General features: G+C 47.7%; 1 protein-coding gene across 3 annotated transcripts in view; it reads right to left on the bottom strand.

The window, feature by feature from the left end:
* The window catches only part of Spen (spen family transcriptional repressor), a 76,721-nt gene extending 73,719 nt beyond the window's left edge, over window positions 1-3,002 (bottom strand). For 2 of the 3 annotated variants that reach the window (XM_041651677.1, XM_041651678.1), the window contains exon 1: window positions 2,681-2,999. In XM_041651677.1, the coding sequence (XP_041507611.1) occupies window positions 2,681-2,763 (83 nt within the window). In that variant the 5' untranslated portion in view covers window positions 2,764-2,999. Of the gene's footprint in view, window positions 1-2,680 lie in introns of all 3 variants that reach the window. The other variant, XM_041651679.1, reaches the window with a different exon arrangement.
* Between the last annotated feature and the right edge of the window lie 16,685 nt (window positions 3,003-19,687).

The following is a 19,687-nucleotide window of genomic DNA, read 5'->3' as shown; positions in this document are numbered from 1 at the left end:
TCTAAGGTTCGGCCTTTGGCGCTGGGTTTAGGGGGAAATCAGCACCCTTCCCTCCATCTTCCGTACAGTCAAAGCACTGATCAAAATACAAACTGAGGGAGGGAGACTTCATTTCTGCCTCCAAGGCTGTCTGATTTAGCCTTCATGGTTTCTTGTCCTTTTAATCCAAATACCTACTGCAAAAGCCTAACCACTGTTAAAAGAACATTCATCTTCAGAGCGTTTTATGTAATGTATTCCCAGTATACACCTCTTAATCCTGTAAAACAGTTATTAGTTAATGTTGCAATCAGCTAGGGAAAAGGGTAGAAGCAGGCACTCAGGTTCGATTTTAATACAGGTTTTGCGTGGATTTTTCTCATTCTGAGGTCTACAAGGCACAGAGGTTGAATGCCATTAAGTTTCCTTATTTTGGTGCCTTTTCATCCCTTTTGATTAAATGATTCAAATTCTGTTTTCCTTCCTAGTAGTGATCACATATTTAACAAAGCACATTCCACATTAGGGATAAAAGGCTGGTCAACTTAACTCCACGGCTGGATCGCCTAGAACATTTTTTTGTAGGCAGAAAGATAAGCAAGAAACCAGAAAAAGAGAGTACCTGTTTGGGGCTAAGTGCAGGAACATGAGAACTGGGAATTCCAGGGTCAAGAGGGAGAGAGAGAGATTACTTTCTGTTACCTTCTCATGCTCTGCACCAATTAAAGGTGTACTATCCAAATAAAAATCCATTCCTTTGAAAGTGAGCACTGTAGTAGTCTTTACAATAGGCGTTTCGGGGACACAAGTCTGCAGAGGCGTCAAAAAACCTTCTTTTTTAAAAAAAAAAAAAAAAAACAAGAGCATCTGCTTTTGCCCTATCTACATCAGGTAAATGCTGCTGTAAACTCAGGGTCAGCAAAGAGCGGGTGAGCCTTCTGCTAGAGCCGGTGTTCCTCGGGCTCTCCAGATAACCCTCCTGCGCGCCTCCTCCCTCCCTCCCGTGCATTCTGAGCGGCTCCGTCGATTCCCACATAAAGTGGGTCCTGGCCGCCATCTTAGAGAGTCATTCACACCAGCCGGACCGTGGCACCACACTTCCCAGCCTCCCAGAATCACCCCCAACCACTTCCTCCCTGCTCTCCATCATCTTGCCAGGGGGTCAAACTCCAAGTGTGGGGCAAACAGTGTCTCTAAAATCTGCATAATATAAAATGTCAAGTCTGACCACAGAACACAGGAGCTGCGCGAATGAGGCAATGCACGTGTTTGCACGTCGGTGAGTATCAATTTCCCTTGTAAAGACCCACAGGAGATCCACCAAGAGATTAAAGGGAGCACTTCGCTGAGGGTTTCCACTCCAAAAACCCGCTAAGTGTTTCCTCCTCAACACTACAGATATGCTCCCAGAAGGCTGGGACCCGGGCCGAGTGAGGGGTGGAGCAGCACCGGCAGAGAAAGTTCCCATCTGCTCGCGCTCCAGCTGCGGCAGTCCCCCTTCATCCCGGGGCACAGAGGCCAACTGCGTCCCAGGCCTCCCCGTCTCCCGCGTCTCAGGAACCACGTAGTAAACACCCGCAGTCCCGGGCAGCGCGCACCTCCCCCAGGCCTGCGGAGACAGCCCGGCAGGTTATGAATGGCCTGCCCAGCTCCTTTTCACACGCGGGCACGCGCACCTGCGCGCTCCAGAGGCCAAGATTTAATACTCCGGTAACAGCAACGGCCAACAGAATCAATGGCCCCCTATCAGACAGATAGAAATGCGCTCACGCTTCCCAGGCCTCCTCAAAGAGGATCCAGACCTGGCGACACAACCCCTTTCCCTAGGTTGACTCTAATGAGGATGTTCCCCCTAATGTCACTGCCTTCACACACTGGATAGTAGGAATTCAAAGTACGCCTAACTTGGAACCTTCCAGGATATTGGATATGGGGAAAAACTAATTTCCACAGACGATCAAAGATTTGCTGTGCTCCTTCTCAATAAGTCAAAGTATGAATAAATCCTCATTGTATGTAAGGATGCATTCTGAGGCCTCTACCAGTTACCGGACACACGTTTCTGGGAGCAAACAAGAGCTAAATGCAACATTTATTTTTTTATCTTTCACGCGCAAAAAAAAATATATTTAGAAAAACTGAAAAGTCACACCTAATCTCTAGAGATTTGCACTTTTTGGCTATTTCCTTAACGAGTTCGGAGGTTGGAGGATCTCCTGTAAAAACCGCTCGGTCACCAGCGCGGCGCGGGAATGCATCCGCGGCGCCTTGGCGTCCACGCTCCCTTCCCCACGAGCCCCGGGACACGGGCAGCCCATCTAGCCGCCGCTGCGGAGCGCCGGGCAGTCCGCTCCACCGCACCGACAGCAGAAGCATCTGCCGCTGCACGAATCTCCGGAGAGGAGCGGTCCCTGCTCCGGGTGCCTGCCACCTCCCGGTGCCGCACGATACCTAGCACGGCTGCGGCACCCGCGCAGCCCCGGATCTACGGGCGCTCCGGGACCCGGCCGGCCGTGCTGCGGGGCAGCGCGCAAAGACGCGACCCCACGGGACCCACTGCTCCCGCTTCCTCGGTGGCCGCACAGCAGTCGTCCGCCCAGAGAGCCGGAGCCAGCCGCGCGTCGCCGATCCGCCCGTGGCCAGCAACGGGCCGGAGAGGCGCCCAAGGTGCCAGCGCGGCCCCGGTCCTCGTGTCACTCACCGTTTGAAATGCTCGATGATCTTCTCTTCCCGCACGTTCTCCGGTAAGTTTCCCACCCAGAGGTGCCTGGTTTCCCGGACCATGCTGGGCGGCGTGCCGGCGACCGTGGTGGCTGGCTCCCCCTCGCCGGCTTCGTACGCGGCCGTCAGCGCTGGGAGGCGGGCGCCGGGGCGGCGGCGGCGGCGGCTGCGGCGGTGGCGTCGGCAGCGGCGGCGGCTCCTCCGGCTCCCCCCGGTGCAGAGACCATCCCTCTCCCCCAGGTTCTGACTCTCGGGCCTCGCAGCTCCGCTCTGCCGCCACCACACACCCGAAGCCGACCCTCGCGCTCCGGCGGCGCATGCGCGCGGGCGGCAGCGGGCGGGGGAGCTGGAGGAGGGGCGAGCGAGACCCGGGCGGCCGCGACTACGACGGAGCCGGCGCTGAGGCTGCCGGACGCTTCCCACCGGCGCGCGCGGCCCGCCTCCCGCCGCCTGGCCACCGCCCCCTGACCGCGGGCGCGCGCGCGTCCTCCCGCCCCGACGCCGAGTTCCTCCCAGCTGGCGCGCAGGCGCGCGGGGCCCCGAAGTGGGAGGAATGCGGAGCCGGGAAGCGGCGCCCGCTCACTCAACTTAGTGCGCAGGCGCGACGCGGGGCGGGAGGCTGGCAGCCCGAGGTGCCCGGGGATGCTGGGGCTGTTTTTCCCCCGCGTTCAGGCGTTGTTCTGGGGAGACACAAGCGAACCGGGTTAGTTTCGAGGCCCAGCGGTTTCTAGAGGACAAAGTCCCCATCCCTCTCTGCCCTGCGTCACGCCCCTGACCGTTTCCGGTCGACTGGATTCCCCGCCTGCTTGGGAAAGCGGTCGGAACCAGTACGCCCTTTTCACCGCCCAGACAAGGGACTACAGCTGCAGAACCCATCCCTACCAAGAATCATTGGCTTGTAACATTAAGCAATTTTTTTATATGGGAGCTTGCGAAACCTTTTCCAAGATGTCTCTTTGCTCATAGTTACGGAACGCAAGAACTAGAGCTGAAATAATACAGGCGTCTCATACAGATCCCCTCAGAGAGTTTGGCATAGTTTGTAGTTTAAACAGGGGGTAATAGACCTCCAGCCTTTCCAGGCTTTTGAAACTTGCAGTTGACTTTTTACAAAAGGCCTCTTTACAGCCGGGCAGTGGTGGCGCACGCCTTTAATCCCAGCACTCGGGAGGCAGAGGCAGGCGGATCTCTGTGAGTTCGAGACCAGCCTGGTCTACAAGAGCTAGTTCCAGGACAGGCTCCAAAACCACAGAGAAACCCTGTCTCGAAAAACCAAAAAAAAAAAAAGGCCTCTTTACAGAAAGATAAAGCCTTAAAAGGCAACTGTAGAAGAACAGGGGGGAATAGCTAGTTCATTAAAAATGTCAGCAAACTCATTCTTTTAATTCTTCATACACAAAAGTAATGGTGCTTCAGCTGAAGCCAAGATTCTATGTCTAGTTGTACCATTAAATATTATGAAGTGTGCCGGGTGGTGGTGGCGCACGCCTTTAATCCCAGAACTCAGGAGGCAGAGGCAGGTGGATCTCTGTGAGTTCGAGGCCAAACTGTTCTACAAGAGCTAGTTCCAGGACAGGCTACAGAGAAACCCTGTCTCTATAAACAAAAGAAATATATATTATGAAGTGTATAGTACACACAGGGTACTCATGCCTAACAAGGGCTCTTTATCACTGAGCTACATTCTCAGTTCTTCCTGTTGTTTTGGTGCTGTTGTTTGTTTGTTTATCTTAAATTGGAAGGGTCTTTCAGAGCGGTTGTTTGTTTTGATAAAAAGGTTTCCTATAGCTCAGGCTAGTCTTCTAAGTCTGCATCAACCTCCCAGTACTGAGACTGCAGCCCTGAGCCACCATACTGCTACACGAACTGAACAGGCAGTATTTTGAATTGGAAAAATCATAAACAATAGCAATACTATCTGGGGTCACTTGTACATAATAGTTTATTTTGTTCTACAAAGGGTGAAGGTGTCATATCTTTTCTTTCTTGTTTATTTTCGTCTGCCAATATTCCTGTGGTGGTGAAATCTGAGTACTCATTAGGCTTTCTTGTATTGGTTTAACACTCTTTACTGGATTTAATATACCCGACTTCAGCCGATTTGATCACCTGAAATAATCTTGGGACGTTCACAAAACTAAACAAGTCCCAACACTGAGATGGTACAAATGTGAGCTGGGTGTGGTAGCACTTCAGATGATGTGCTGCCAGCACTCCAGAGGAGAAGGCAAGATCATTAATGCAAAGCCAGCTGAGCTGCAGACTAAATCCCTGTCTCAAGACAAAAAACAAATCACAGGACTGGTACACACATACCTCAGTTGGTAGAGTACATTTGGAGCATGGAAGAAGCCCTGGATTTGATCCTCAGTATAAACTGGACCTAATGGTGTATGCCTATAACCTCAGTACTCCACTGGAAGGTGGGGGCAGGAAGAGCAGAAGTGAAGGTTATCCTCTGCTACATAGGATCCAGCCTGAGATAGATGAGACCCTGTCTCAACAACAAAACGTGTCACTTTGTCCATACCTTAATAATAAGAATATATTTGAGCCAGAGAGATGGCTCAGTGGTTAAGAGCACTGGCTACTGCTCTTCCAGAGGACCCCAGATCAATTCCCAGCATCCACATGGCAGCTCACACCTGTCTGTAACTCTAGTCCCCAGATCTGACACCTTCACACAGACACAAATAAACACAGGCAAAACCAGTGAAAAAAAAATAAGGATAAAGATATAGCTGGGCGATGGTGGTGGACATCTTTAATCCCAATACTCAGGAGACAGATCGCCAGCCTGATCTACATAATGAGTTCCAAGACAGCCAGGGCTACACAGAGAAGCCTTGTCTCAAAAATAAGATAAAATAATAATAATAACAATAATAATAGTAAAGAGGTCAACATATGTGTGTATGTTGGTTTATTTTAGTGTTTAGCCTGCATTGTATTTGTATCAAATGTGTGCCTGGTGCCCATGAAGTTCAAAAGAGGGACCCCCTGAAATTGGAGTTCAGGGTGGCTGTAAGCCACCTTGTGGGTACTAGCAATCAAACCCTCATGTCCTCTGCAAGAGCAGCAAGTGTTCTCAACCACTGAGCCAGCTTTCCACCCCTCTTTCTGTCTTCCTATCTTTTCTTGAGACAGGGTCTCACTCACTATGTAGCCCAGGCAGCCGTGTGTGTGTGTGTGTGTGTGTGTGTGTGTGTGTGTGTGTGTGTGTGTGTGTTGGTTTTTCAAGCCAGGCTTCTCTGTGTAGCTTTGGAGACTATCCTGGAACTCGCTCTGTACACCAGGCTTGCCTCAAATTTTCAGAGATCTGCCTGGCTCTATATCCTCGGTCCTGGGATCACTACCGCCTGGCTATATGTTTTTTAATGTTGTTCTAGATTAGCTAGAGGGTTTGTTACAGTGGTACTGTTTCCCCTGAATAAAAAAGGTCTGAGTAAAGCCATTCATAATTAACCCCAGCACTCAGGAGGCAGAGGCAGAGGCAGAGGCAGGACAATCTTTGTGCATTTCAGGACAGTCAGAGCTACATAGTAACACCCTGTCTCAAAAACAGAGAAAAAAAGCCAAGTACAGAGATCCATTAGATAACTCAGCAGGCAAAGGTGTTTGCCATCAAGCCCCAAGTCTCATGGTGGGAGGACAGAACCAACTCCTTCAGTTGTCTTCTCACCTCCACAGGAGCACAAGGGCCCATACACACCCAGGAAAATCAACTGAGGTGGGAGGAGCAAAACATACGGTGGGGGTGGGGGAGTGAATGCAATAATCACTGACTTGTTTCTTTGTGATTTCTGACCTTTTCTATTGCAAAAGCTGTGGATCAATGCAAGGGACAGCAAGTACTTTTTGCATAGCCGGGAATGGACTGTTTCATTTTCTCAGTGCTTTGCATTTTTTGCTGGCAACACATCAGGAAACACTGGTAATGCTGTTCTCTGTTTCCTTCAATGTTATAAAATACTTAGGGGTTTCTTTATGAGCCTCCCATAGAAGGGAGGAACAAACAGACAGAGAAACAGAAAAGCAATCTACTCTAATTTTCTGTGGGTTTATTTTTTTTAATTTTTTTATTTTTATTTTTTTTGGTCTTAGGTCACAGTGGAGAGATGACTCAGCAGTTAGAGTGAAGACTTGTCCTCTCAGAAGTCTCAGCACCCGTGGCCACCTCATAATCACCTGCAACTCCCCAGGTATTCCAGGTGTCTGATCTCTAAGGGCATCTTCACTCTCCCGCATGAACCCACAAGAAACACACACATACACATAATTAGAAATAAAAATAGAGATGAACATGGCACACACCTTTAATCCCAGCAAGCAGGAGGCAGTTAGTGGATCTCTGTAAGTTTGAGGCCAGCCTGGTCTACATAGTGAGTTCCAAGACAGCTAAGGCTATATAGAGAGACCCTGTCTCAAAAATATATAAGAAAATACATTATAGCTGGGCCCTGGTGGCACATGCCTTTAATCCCAGCACTCGGGAGGCAGAGGCAGGTGGTTCTCTGAGTTTGAGGTCAGCCTGGTCTACAGATCAAGTTTCAAGACAGCCAGGGATACACAGAGAAACCCTGTCTCAAAAAACCTAAATAAATAATCTTAGTAATTGATGCTCATAGCAAAAAAATAAACAGAAGTTTTCCATGTCAAACTCCACAATAGAGCTTTTATCTATGACCAGGCCTACCCTATGACTACAACGAAAATGTAAGGTGTGATTTACCTGTAGGAACGGATGAAGTGCATCTCTCTGAATAGTAGAGAGAATTCAAAAAGTCATATTAAAGCATAGTCGTTTGCAAAGAAGAACTAAAATAGATTTGCTTTTAATCAACTCCTATTTTCACACTGTGAAGAGCTGCTGTATTTAGCATGCTAGACATGCTCAAAGAGTTCAGTCATGCGTAATGGAAGCTGAGATGGGGAAAGCTTCTGAGCCTGAGACTGAGCTTGAACGTTGACAGTACAGTGGATAAATTAATGTCCCTACTGAGGCAGAGGACAGAATAGTCACCAGATATTTAACAAAAATAGAGTTATGAATTGAATCCCAAGCTATTAAAATCAAGATATTTTACAAGAAGACATTACTTAAAATATATGCATCTCTTCTAAAAGCCATCATATAAAAACATGTTAACTAGCTGTAAAATGATGGCAGCCCTCAGCATGTGAAAACTGGATGATAGCAATGTGTGACTTGCCATTATAATCAGGGTTGGGGTTGTTGAAAAATAAATAAATAATAAAACAAAGTATTTGAATTCTTGCTACTTCTGAGAGTCTAGTGGTGAAAGAGAATAATCTATGAGCAAAGTATTAAGCAGCATGGGAAAATTCTCTGCATAAACTACAGGACCCCCAAAAGGCTGATATTGTCTACCTGGTCAATAGACCAGAGACTCTTTCAGCAAGCTAGCTCACCCCTCTAAAAGAACTAAATAGTGTATTCTATGTTGTATTTAGTTTTCCAGAAACAGAAAAATTGAATTTCTTAGAGAATTAGTTCCTAACTTTCTATACTTCTTTATCCTAAGAAAATTGTTCAGGGGAAGATTCCTTCCCTCCCACCCCCGGACATATGCCTCTGCTGTCTCTAATATCCAGAATTATTAATTAACTAATATTTTTGGAATTAAATTTAAATGCATTAGAGGAACAGAATATTTATAATGTAAATCATGGTCATCTTAAGTGATAGACTATTTTTCTTGTTTATTTGAGAATAGCTTCCCATGACTCAGAATGGCCTAAAAGTTGCCATTGTAGTCAAAGATGGCCTTGAACTAATCATACTGCCTCTATGTTGGGGTTACAAGAGTGAGTCACTTTGTCCAGCTAGAATTTGAATTTAAAAAGTGTGTGTGTGCCGGGCGATTGTGGCATACGCCTTTAATCCCAGCACTCGGGAGGCAGAGGCAGGTGGATCTCTGTGAGTTCGAGACCAGCCTGGTCTACAGAGCGAGTTCCAGGACAGGCTCCAAAGCCACAGAGAAACCCTGCCTTGAAAAACCAAAAAAAAAAAAAAAAAAAAAAGTGTGTGTGTGTGTGTGTGTGTGTGTGTGTGTGTGTGTTGGGAGGCAGTAAGTTCTAAGACAGCTAGGGCTGGCTACACAAAGAAATCCTGTCTCGAAAAACCAATAAATAAAAAAGCAAATAAAAATTCCTCTGTATTTTCTTTTTTTTTTTTTTTTTTTTGGTTTTTCGAGACAGGGTTTCTCTGTGGCTTTGGAGCCTGTCCTGGAACTAGCTCTGTAGACCAGGCTGGTCTCGAACTCACAGAGATCCACCTGTCTCTGCCTCCCAAGTGCTGGGATTAAAGGCGTGCGCCACCATCGCCCGGCTCCTCTGTATTTTCTTAACTTCTCTTCAGTTTCATAATTGTAAAGAAAAAGTCCTAACAAAGATCCTTTGGGGTCATTAGTTTTGTACTGTTGTGCTGGGAGCGAACCCCGAGCTCCATGCACACCACTTGAGCTGCACTACCAGTCCAGTTCAATGACTTCTGGAAGTCAGCATCTTAATCAATCAAGGGTTCCTCTGAAATGTTAATACTTGACTACAATAAATCAACATATACAAGAAATCCCATACAAACAAAGTGTTAATGTTATTAGCATATATTCATAGATCATTTGGTTTGTTTGAGCTGGCCTAGACTCCCTATGCTTGCCTCTGCTGATGCTGGGATTAATGACATTTGACACCGTGCGGCCTCATTTATCCTTTAAAAACCCAAGTGCAGTGTTAATCGCCATTTAAAAAACAATAAGGAAGCCTGGGCAGTGGTGGTAAGCACGCTCAGGAGGCAGAAGCACAAAATCCTTTCTGGAAAAATAGAAACAAACAAAAAAACAGAACACCAACAACAACAACAAAAAAGGAAACTCTGTCGTAGATGATATTACATTATCCAAATACCCTAGCTCAAGGAAATTGTAACTTCTAAGCAATCAGGAAGTATGCAGAATGAGTAATACAAATTCTGACTTTTGACTAATTCAGAGAAGAGTATCCAAGTGTACTTGATAGAATATTAGAAACCAAAATACCAAATAAAATGTGGTTAGCTGCTCATCATATATGAATTAAAGTTTTCCAAAGATTTAGTTCTTCATCTCCTTGACTGCTCCCTTTGGAAGACTGCTCTAGTTTGAAGAGTGCAAACGAAGGAGGATTAATGTCTTCAGTCTGAGTGGGTTTTAAACTGGGCATAGGGGCTCATGCTGTAATTCCACCACTAATGAAGCACGGATCAGGAGTTTCAGTCATTCTGGGGCTACAGTCTGGGGGAACCTAAGTCAAGATTAAAGGGTGAGAGAGAGAGAAAGAGAAAGAAGAAAAAAGTTTGTTTTTAAATTGCTTCCACTTAAATTCAACATTTGCGATTTAGCATCAGCCTCAAGTCCAAAGCCAGGATGGGCTCCATGAGACTCAATCTCAGGGGGGAAAAGTGCAATGTAGTCCTGCTGTGCAAGAATGAATGGCTTTTTACCAGGGTGTTAGAGATTCACACTCAGGTGGTCTTGCTTGAACAGCAAGCACTCATTCTGTTAAGCCATCTCCTGGGACCCAAATGTATGAATTTTCGTAGAAAATACTCAGACATAACTTTTTTTCATGCCATATGCCTCAAAATTTCTGGGAACCGTCTAATTTATATTTAGAAAATACTTTGAAAAGGGAGGATGCCTCAAGGTAACTTTCTTTGAAGAGCCTAGATGAATTTTAAAATACTTTTAAAAAAGAAAATAGAGCCAGTAAGAGTCATCACTAAAGATTTTACCGAGAAAAAGGTACTAAATAAAACGTGGTTTTCCCACCTCCACACATCTAAATTTTAACTCACAAAAACAGGCCTTTAAAAGATTTTTTTAAAAAAAAATTCATCTTAAGAGTGCGGCATTAAAGAATACCTTTGCTAGTCATAACGCTCACCTTAAAGAAAATTTAAGATAAGTTTGGTGGCTCACACCCTTAGTTTCAGCACTTGGGAAGCAGAGGCATGCAAATCTAGCAATGAGACCAGCCTGGTTTACAGAGCTGAGCTTTAAGCCATCAGAGCTGTATGCTGAGATTCTCTCTCAGAAAACAAAACAGGGCCAGGCGCTGGTGGTGCACGCCTTATAATCCTAGCACATGCGAGGCAGAGGCAGGCTGATTTACAAGAGTGAATTACAGAACAGACTGCATAGCTACTAGGAAAACCTGTCTCGAAAAAAAAAACACCAACCAAACAACAACAACAAAAAAACCTCAGTATTTGCTCCCTTTTCCATTTTGGAGGAAGTGTGATGTGAAAGTACTTATTAAATACGACAATTCCTGTTCACGTAATATGTAACAGGAATTCTCCGAATTAACAGAATGTGTGACCCAGGGGTCACATCCAACCCGTGTGTTACAGCCTTGTTAGAATTCTACCTCCTCTAGATCCGCCTGCTACACTAATGTTTCTCCAGGAACCGGTCACCAGCTCCCGGTTCCCACCGGGAAGGCAGATCCGGCTCCGCCCAGAGTCATGTCTGCTGACCTCATGGAGGTCAATGGCGCTCTTACACCTGCAGATTGATTCGCCGCCACCCCCACCCGTCTCCGGGGGAAGCAGCAAGGCCAGAGGCAGACTGGGAACTTCTCGATGTGGGTCTGTCACGGCCAGGGTGCTTCACCAAGTCTCTCCGGCTCACAGTGTGCATGAACACGGATCTCGGCGACGTCCCAGGCCGATAATCCGGGGAGGCAACTTCTCCGGCTGTACTGCAAGCTTGGGATTGGATGCATGTGGATTCCATGACAAGTGGGGTTTTTGGTTGCTTAGGTTTTCCTCTGAGAACCCACGGTAGTGACAAAATTTCCACTACACTCCTAGTGAAGAGGAATGCGATCACTATGACTACTGCAACGCGAGCAGCCGGCGGCCTCGCCTGCACACGCGGCCAACAAGGGCGCCTTTGCAAAGGGCGCCCGAGGAAGACCGATCGGGCGAAACCCGGGCCTCCGGGGTCACCCAATCCATTGGGAACCTCTCAAACGTGGCACGGGAGCGTGTGGGTGAGAAACCAGGGCGACGCGATCCGATCCCAGTGCCTGGGCTTTGTTTAGCCTTCCTCCAGTACGCGACTCGGACCGCACGGACGACTGAGGATTGAGAAAAGGACAGGACCAGGGAGGTCCCCAAACGCGCTTCTCATACAAGAGGACACACCAGCAAGGCGGAAAAAATAAAAAAGCACGCGGTCGGACTGCGCAGGCGCGCGGAAAGGCCGGCACCCGTTCCCCCCCACACACATCCCCCTCCCGCCAGGAACGCGAGGTTCCCCGAATGCGCTTGCGCGACTCGAGGAGGGAAACGTTGGGGGGGAGCCCTGTCCATTGGGAGAGCGAACCGCCCCCCACTCCCCCGCACAGGCGAGCGCGGCGCGTGCTCGCACCTCTCTCACAGTCCCGCGGGCGCGCGCCACGGCCGCTGCCAGACGCCACGCGCGTGCACTAGATGGGGGGGGAGGGGATGTGGGGGGAAGGGCCACGGAGCCGGTGCCTTTTTGCTGAGTTGCCCTGAGAAGTTTCTGGAAAGACGGACACAAAGGGAAGCTGGGGGATGGGGCTGCGACCTTTCTTTTTTTCTCTTGAGAGGGGACAGCGGAAAACTCCACAAAGTACACGGCCACCGGCCTAAGCCCGAGGCCGACGCCACACTCGCCCCCAGGGAGGACACACGAGAACACCAGCCGCTCCTAACTGGACCCGCCCGGCCCTGCAAGCGCTCCCCGCTGGGGCCAGGGACGGGGCTGGAGGACGCGGAACAACGGGGACGTTTGCAAAGTGGAGGCGGGGGCTCGGCATTCGGCGCGGCGGCGGAGGCGATGGCGGTCCAGGGGACCCCGTACCCCGCCGTCCATAACTCCGCTCACGTGGGTTTCCTGCCAGGCCGCTCCACTTGTCTTCACACGGGCATCCCCCAAACTCGGGAGAGGGGACCGCGGGCACCGGGCTGTGGCCGGCTACTGGTGTCTCCACTCCGCCGCCCGCCCTCCTAGCCGGCTGCCATTTTGTGACGCGGCCGCCATTTCGCGCGGCCCGGGGGCGAGGGGAGGGGCGCGGTGCGCGGCCCCGCGGCTCGCGATGGGCGTGGCCGGCGGCGGGCGCGGCCCCGGCCCCTTTTGTTCTTCGCCTGGGGTCGCGGGGCCCCTCGGGCTCAGCCGCCTCCTCGCAGCGTGAGAACGGGGAGTCGCAGCTCCGAGGAGTGCGGGATCCCGGAGCCCATTGGAAGCGGGGTGTGTCCCCGTGCGGGGATGACGTCCTGCGCGGGGGAGCCTGAGGCTGCCGCGGTGGGAAGGGGCTGAGGGCGGGCCTGGCTTGGCGTCCCTAACCTCCTGCAAACAGTGGCGAGCGCGGACGGGTGCCCGGGCTGCTTCATGAACGGTCGGGAGATAACAAAGGTGCAGAAACTCGGGTTCACCGAGCACCGGGAGGCTGGGCTCCTGCAACCCACGAGGTGGAGGAGCACTGAGAGCTTGTCTTCCATTGGCTGGCCCTCCTGCGCAAGGCTTTCATGACTCCTCCCTGACCCAGAAGCTTAAACAATAAATGTGTTCTGCTGGCTTTCTTCTGTCTGTCGAGATCCACCTCCCCTTATTTAAAAAAGCCTGAGTTTTTAAAGAACGGACGGCAAAATACGTGCCCTTTCACGTTCCGGAAAAGCCATTGTCTGGCTTCTCAGGGAATCTTTAAATGAGTATCTTGGTGTGTTTAATGTTAAAGTTATGGCGCTATTTAACAAATCCAGGAAATTCGAAAATCTCATGGTGCTAAATTTGTCTTCCAGCTTTGTTTTTGTACAACTTTTCAAAAAAATGATTGCATGATTTTTCTTCACAACAGCCAGATAGCATAAAGGAACCAGCCCTTCCTGACTCATCTGTTTGCGTCTAGGCTACAGTAGGTTTCTTAGGGTTTTGGGTTTTTTTCTCGCAATGTATAATTATGAAGATTGCTTATGTTTTCTGTAATAGTGGGGTAAAGCTTATGATGACAGGATTAAAAGGTCAAAAACATTGTTGAGGGAACTGATGGGTATTTACATGGCTTCCAGATGACAGAAATATAGGAGGCTTTTAGATCTTCAAATTTTCTTTCATGAGTAGGTGGATGGGTAGAGTTCTAAAATTGTATACTGTGTCTTTAAGATTATATAAGTTTTCTGAAACAAAACTTTGGTAGTGTTTGCTTAAAATATGTTGTCTTGGGCTGGAGAGATGGCTCAGAGGTTAAAAGAACTGACTGCTGTTCTGAAGGTCCTGAGTTCAATTCCCAGCAACCACATGATGGCTCACACCCATCTATAATTAGATCTGGTGCCCAGAACACTATATACATAATAAATAAATTTTAAAAAATAAATAAATAAAATATGTTGTCTTTGTCACCCTGTTTTCTGTAATCAAGTAAAATCTTAAACTGGGAAGTTAATAATAATATGGCCAACCGGGTGATGGTGTATGCTTTTGATTCCAGCACTCAAGAGGCAGAGACAGGTGGATCTTTGTGAGACCAGACCAGCCTGGTCTATAGAGCTAGTTCCAGGACAGGCTCCAAAGCTATAGAGAAACCCTGTCTCAAAAAACCAAAAATAATAATAATATCATAAAGCAAGCAAAATATACTATCAACTGATAGGTTGACATTCAGAGAATGACTGACCAGCAGTTACAGAGGAAGGTCTGGTTTTAATTTTGAATTATAATTCCTTGGGGCCTTTTTGTTGTTTTTGAAACAGCACAGACTGGCCTTGAGAACTCATCTTCTTATCTGAGGATAAACTTGAACTCAAGAACTTCCTGTCGGGACTGGAGAGATGGCTCAGAGGTTAAGAGCACTGGCTGCTCTTCCAGAGGTCATGAGTTCAATTCCCAGCAACCACAAGGTTGCTCACAACCATCTGTACTGAGATCTGGTGCCCTCCTCTGGCGTGCGGGCATACATCAAGGCAGAATGTTGCATACATAATAAATCTTTTTTTTAATATTTATTTATTTATTATGTATACAATATTCTGTCAGTGTGTATGTCTGCAGGTCAGAAGAGGGCACCAGACCTCATTACAGATGGTTGTGAGCCACCATGTGGTTGCTGGGAATTGAACTCAGGACCTTTGGAAGAACAGGCAATGCTCTTAACCACTGAGCTATCTCTCCAGCCCTAAATAAATCTTTAAAAAAAAAAAAACTTCCTGTCTTGCTGGACAATGGTGGCACGTGCTTTTAATCCCAGCACTCAGGAGGCAGAGGCAGGCAGATCTCTGTGAGTTCGAGGCCAGTCTGGTCTACAGAGCTAGTTCCAGAATAGGCACAAAAGCTACAGAGAAACCCTGTCTCGAAAAACAAAACAAAAAAAAAAAAAAGAGGGCTAAGAGGTCAAGCATGCCCTGTAATGTTACAGGGTCTTGAAGGCTACTCTCTCTAACAAGGAGATGCTTCTGCAGGAGCCAGGGAGCAGGTGCTGAGGGAAGACTTTCTAGCCAGAGCCTTCAAGTAGGAACATAAGCAGCACACAGAAATAATGTGGCTGAAAAACAAGCAAAAGCATGTAGGATATGAACGGTTTTTGTTTATTTTTACATGGAGATGTTGGATACTACAGTGTGGGGTCTTCAAACTTGTCCTGTACTAAAGGTTGACCTTGAACTGAACCTCCTGGCCTCACCTCCCAAGTGTCAGGATTATATACATCCCTGGCCACACCAAGCTCTGAAATAAGATCCACTCCATACATGTGTTTATGTCTCTTTTACATGTACATGTATATATCATGTGCACAAATTCATGCTTCACTGAATGGGAGGGACACATTTTGAGAGGGGTCATTAATTTTGCCTTTATTGGAGCATCATAATATCGCTTGTCAAACCAAAATGGCATGCCTTCCTGTGTGATGTCTTTTAGGACCACCTTTTTTCTTGGCTTTTTGAGACGGGGGTCTCTTTACGTATCCCTGGCTATACTGGAATATGCTTTGTGGGCAAGGCTGGCCTTGAACTCACAGAGATACTTCTGCCTAGTGCTGGGACTCAATGCCCAGCTTCAGGGCCCCTTTGATAGTCATCAATCTTTGCCAACTCTATGTGTAAGGCGAGGAGGTCCTTGTGCTCACAGACAAGGACCAGAGGATGCAGAAATATTAAAACACACTGTAATGACATTTTCTTGATGTTTTTTTTAATATTTATTTATTATGTATACAATATTCTGTTTGCGTGTATGTCTCCAGGCCAGAAGAGGGCACCAGACCTCATTACAGATGGTTGTGAGCCATCATGTGGTTGCTGGGAATTGAACTCAGGACCTTTGGAAGAGCAGGCAATGCTCTTAACCACTGAGCCGTCTCTCCAGCCCCCATTTTCTTGATGTTTTAACAAATAAAGCTTGCCTAAAGATCAGAGTACGGAGCTAAGCCACTAGAGGCCAGGAAGTGATGGCAAACAGCTTCAATCCCAGGACTCCGGAGGATCTCTGTTAGATCAAGGCCACCCTGGACTACAAAAGATTGAGACTGTCTAAAAGAAACAGAGCTCACACAAAGGTAATCCCAGCCCTTGGGAACACAGGCTTTAATCCCGGCACTAGTGGTGTGGAGATAGGAGTGACGTGACTGGGTGGAGGGGGGTGTGGAGACAGGAGGGATATAGCTGGGTGGAGGGGGGTGTGGAGACAGGAGGGATATAGCTGGGTGGAGGGGGGTGTGGAGACAGGAGTGATATATCTGGGTGGAGGCGGGTGTGGAGACAGGAGTGATATATCTGGGTGGAGAGAGGAACAAAGGCAGAAAGAGGAACTCAGTGCTGCCTGAGGTTTAATGGAGGCAGTCTGAGGACAGGATCGCCCCTTCGGTCTGAATATTGGTAGAGGTAAAAGAACTCTCTAGTGGCCTCTCCGCTTCTCTGATCTTCAGCATTAACCCCTATGTCTGACTCTTGGTTTTTATTAAAACCAGCTAAAACTCATGTCACACACACAAGATTGTTCATTTAAAGGGAGGGACACATAACCTATTATCTGCCCAGAAGGCTGGGAGCAGATGTGGTTAATAACCTGGTGACCTTTGCACTATTGGTGTGACTGAGCCTCTCTCAGACGCTTATCATGAGCGAGTCAATCTATAGAACTTATCTTTATGGATGACGTCACGTGTACTTTACAAAGAGTTTGATGTAGTCGGTTCTTAAGCTGGATTGAGTTAATTAGCACAGGACTGAGTTAATTAGCCCCAGGAAGTTTTTCACCAAATTGTGCTATGCTTAAAAATAAGCAACTTGGGGTCAGACTCCTGAAGTTGGAACCAACACTAGCTACTACCTTAGCTGTGCGGTGGTGGAAAACACCTTTAATTCCAGCACTCGGGAGGCAGAGGCAGGAGGATCTCTAGGAGTTCGAGGACAGCCTGGTCTACAAGAGCTAGTTCCAGGACAGGTTCCAAAGCTACAGAGAAACCCTGTCTCTTTAAAAAACAAAAAAAAAAAAAATAAAACAAACAAACAAAAACCAAACTACCTTGCCTCCGGTGATTGTCACTCTGCTGGCCTTGGTAGTCACAAGGCCACCCCTCCACCCCACCCTGCATCTGACATCTTTAGGCTTGGGGGTATTTGGACTGTGTTCTCCCCGTAGAGGTAGCACTTAAGGCCTGGGAACTAAGTGAACTCATAAACAGAGACAGGAAAAGGGAAGTCCTTTATCTATAAAAGTGTGGAAGGTAGGAATCAGCAGAGCTGAGTGGGAGGAGCCACAAGTGAGGCAGAAAGCCAGGTGGAGAGTAGGGTCCAGAGAGCCAGCTGAAGAGAGAGCAGCAGCTATGGAATGACAGACTGTTGCCTGGAAAGGAGGGAGCAGAGCCCTTCACTGGGATGAACTGGAGAAAGTGATTGGATTGTTCCATCAGAGAAGTCAGAGGACCTGGCATTGTGGTCCTCCATAACTCCAGATTCAGGGAATCCAAGACCATCTTCTGATTTCCAAGGATACCTGCATGCAAGTGTAAAGACATACACACAGACACATGTATAAAAATAAAATATCGGGCTGGAGAGATGGCTCCGAGGTTAAGAGCGCTGACTGTTCTTCCAGAGGTCCTGAGTTCAATTCCCAGCAACCATCTGGTGGCTCACAACCATCTGTAATAAGATTTGGTGCCCTCTTCTGGCCTGCAGCAGGGAAAACTGTATACATAATTAATAAATAAATCTTTAAAAGAAAATATCTTTCGAGACCAGCCTGGTCTACAAGAGCTAGTTCCAGGACAGGCTCCAAAACCACAGAGAAACCCTGTCTCGAAAATCCAAGAAACAAAAAAAATATCTTAGCCAGGTGGTGGTGGCATATGCCTTTAGATCCAACACTCAGAAGACAGAAACAGGAGGATCTCTAGGAGTTTGAGGTCAGCAAGTTCCAGGCTAGCCTGCTCCACATAGTAAGACTCTGTCTCAAAAACACAAACAAAACATCAACAAGTAAAGCCATCAAGGAAGACCCATGACACGGTCATGTGCATACAACTGGACACACCACAGTGGGTGTACACAATTGCACATACCACAGCAGATACACACAGCCGCACACACCACGTGAACATCACATAACAGGAGAAAAAAAAAACACCTCTTAATCTAAGTGTGGGAGGTAGAAACAGGAGGATCAGGAGTTCAGGGTCAGCCTCCGCTATGTAATGGGGTTGAGGCCAGTCTGGAATGCGTGAGACCCCATCTATCTCAAAAAGAAAGGAAGGAAAAAATAAATAAATAAATAAAAAAAGAAAGGAAGGAAGGAAGGACGGATGGAAGGAAGGAAGGAAGGAAGGAAGGAAAAGAGAGAGAAAGAAAAGAAAACAAACAGGCTGTGGAGATGGCTTAGCGGTGTGGTGGCTTCAATGTAATTGGCCCTCACAGCCTCACAGGGAGTGACACTATTAGAAGGTGTGTCCTTCTTGGGGTAGGTGTGACTTTGTTGAAGGAAGTATGTCACTGTGGATGGATTTTGGCATTTGAAATGCTCAAGCCAGGCCCATTGTCTTTTTCTCTCTCTTCCCCTTCCCCCACTGCCAGCAGATTGGGGTATAGAACTCCCAACTACCCTCCAGAACCATGACTGGCTGCATGCTACCATGCTTCCCACAATGATGACAATGGACTAAACCTCAATTAAATGTTTCCTTTAGCTGGGTATTTGTGGCATACATTTTTAATCCCAGTACTTGAGAGGGAAGAGGGAGGTAGTTCTCTGTGAGTTCAAGGCCAGCTTGGTATACAGAGCAAATTCTAGGACAGCTAGGGCTGTTACACAGGGAAACCCTGTCTCAAAAAACTAAAAAACAAAACAAAACTGGGTTTTCCGGTTTTCCTTTTAAAACCCAGTGGTGGTAGTGGCGTATGCCTTTAATCCCAGCACTCAGGAGGCAGCAGAAGCAGGTGGATCTGTATGAGTTCGAGGCCAATCTGGTCTACAGAGCTAGTTCCAGGACAGGCACCAAAGCTACACAGAGAAATCCTATCTCAAAAACAAAACAAAACAAAATTTCCTTTATATGAGTTGCCAAGGTCATGGTGTCTCTTCACAGAAATAGAAACCCTAACTAAGACAACAGGTAGGTAAAAGTACTAGCTACCGAAGCCCTGAACACATGTAACTAGCTGGATTTGGTGGTGAGCATCTGTAATACCGTTACTCCCGTTGGGGAATAGGAGGTGGAGACAGAAGTCAGCTAGCCTGGAGTGTGCAGCTGCCATGAGAGAAACAAGAGAGACCCTGTGTCAGCAAAGAGGAAGCAGGAACTGACACCCCTAAATTATCCTGTGACCTCCACACATATGCTATGGTATGAGAGCATGTGAGTGTTCTCTCTCTCTCTCTCTCTCTCTCTCTCTACACACACACACACACACACACACACACACACACACATACATTGAACCAAAGCCTACTTTAACAAA

Source organism: Microtus oregoni, unplaced genomic scaffold (genome assembly GCF_018167655.1).
Source record: "Microtus oregoni isolate MIOR12 unplaced genomic scaffold, Mior012 000005F_ref0000423, whole genome shotgun sequence".
NCBI lineage: Eukaryota > Metazoa > Chordata > Mammalia > Rodentia > Cricetidae > Microtus > Microtus oregoni.
Note: the sequence above shows the minus strand (reverse complement) of the source record. Positions and strands in the feature narration are given on the sequence as shown.